This window comes from Alexandromys fortis, unplaced genomic scaffold, assembly GCF_014885135.2.
Source record: "Alexandromys fortis isolate MF-2015 unplaced genomic scaffold, M_Fortis_MF-2015_v1.1 scaffold_152, whole genome shotgun sequence".
Classification (NCBI taxonomy): Eukaryota; Metazoa; Chordata; class Mammalia; order Rodentia; family Cricetidae; genus Alexandromys; species Alexandromys fortis.
In genome coordinates this window covers 2,518,484-2,519,874 of record NW_026068045.1, presented here as the reverse complement: position 1 = coordinate 2,519,874, position 1,391 = coordinate 2,518,484, and the positions used below count along the sequence as shown (strand labels likewise).

Genomic DNA, 1,391 nt, shown 5'->3' with positions numbered 1-1,391 from the left:
CTGAGTGCAGATTAAAGGCATGTGCCACCAAGCCCAGCTTGGGGCAATCTCTTAAGGGCTGCACAACCAAAAGGCAGAGGAGATAGCTGCCACTCCTGCCCCTATTCTTCCCAAACATAGAAAGGGGTGCTGAGCACAACAGGGTTCCAGAGCCAAGGCGTCAGCAACCCTTATCCACACGAAGGGCCTGAGAACTCTTTGCATAAAGTATCTGCAGACCTAGGAGATAGTCAAAGGCACAAAGTTGTAAGGGATGCATAGGGAATAGGATATGTTAAGAGGGATCTGGGGTACCCTGAAGACCAGGGGTAAACCAGAGGTATGATTACTTCCCTTCCCCCAAAGGGCAATTGCTCCACTGGGTCTTTTTCCATTTTAAGAACCTACCCTTTGGGGGAAAGGGCATCAGGTTGGCACAGACAAGGCCCAGGCAAGGGACCACTCTGTACATTAATACTTTGGTGAGGTTTGGGCAGAAGCAGGATGCTACCCCAGGTTTCTAACTAAAATTCCCTGTCTCAGGTGAGCACAAACATAGGTCCCAGGAGTTAGAGGACGCAGTGGAAGGGGTGGAGGGCATCCAGGACAACTGAAGATCACACTTTCCGGTCCACGGGTTGCTGTAGGCACAGTTCGCTGCCCGCGGAGATGATGGGCAAGTGATTGTCCATGTGGTAGCTGATGAGGTGACTGACGCTCTCAAAGCGGTGATCTTTTGTCCGAACCTGGGAAGGTGGGAAATAAGAGGGTCAGTTCAAATGAGTCCAGTAAGACCTCAGCCCCCAAGACTGAGGGAGACGGGGTGGGGGAGGGGGGAGGGAAGGGCAGGTCAGTGACCGGCAGAGTGTGAAGTTGGCAGGAGCCCAGAAATATGAAGCTGATAAACAGGTAACTTCTCACTCAAAGGAACCGGTGTGTCATCAGAGGAAACAGTGCAAAAACCATGTGGGAAACAGGCTGAGAAAAGAAACCAAGGTTGTAAGGAACAGCAGTAAGGCAGGTAAGATTTTTAAAAAGAAGAAAAAGGACATTGAGTTTGAGGCTAAGGAGCTAGGGAGACAGCTGACTCCTCTCACTAGAGGAAATTTGGGGTTTCTACCCCACAACCATCTGATATGGGGCATCACTGCCTTTCCAGGGTCACTTCCTCCCTTGGCAAAAGGAGCATAGATCAGGTAATCACTTTCTAGGTCTGGTATTGATAGGCTTAAGGTCTGGGATTTGGTAAGAACTAAAAGAACACAGCTTAGAACCGGCAGCGGTGGCGCACGCCTTTAACTCCAGCACTCAGGAGGCAGAGGCTGGCGGATCAAGGCCTGTCTTAAGAAACCAAAAAACCAAACCAAACCAAACCAACCAACCAAAAAAAAAAAAAAAAAAAAAAAACCCAA

General features: G+C 49.5%; 1 protein-coding gene across 1 annotated transcript in view; it reads right to left on the bottom strand.

Annotated features, from left to right (window-relative positions):
* Nucleotides 1-25: 25 nt before the first annotated feature.
* Nucleotides 26-1,391, bottom strand: part of Shc1 (SHC adaptor protein 1) — a 14,945-nt gene continuing 13,579 nt past the window's right edge. Inside the window, 1 exon segment of the mRNA XM_050166309.1 lies at nucleotides 26-737. Coding sequence (XP_050022266.1) covers nucleotides 597-737 — 141 coding nt within the window. The 3' untranslated portion in view covers nucleotides 26-596.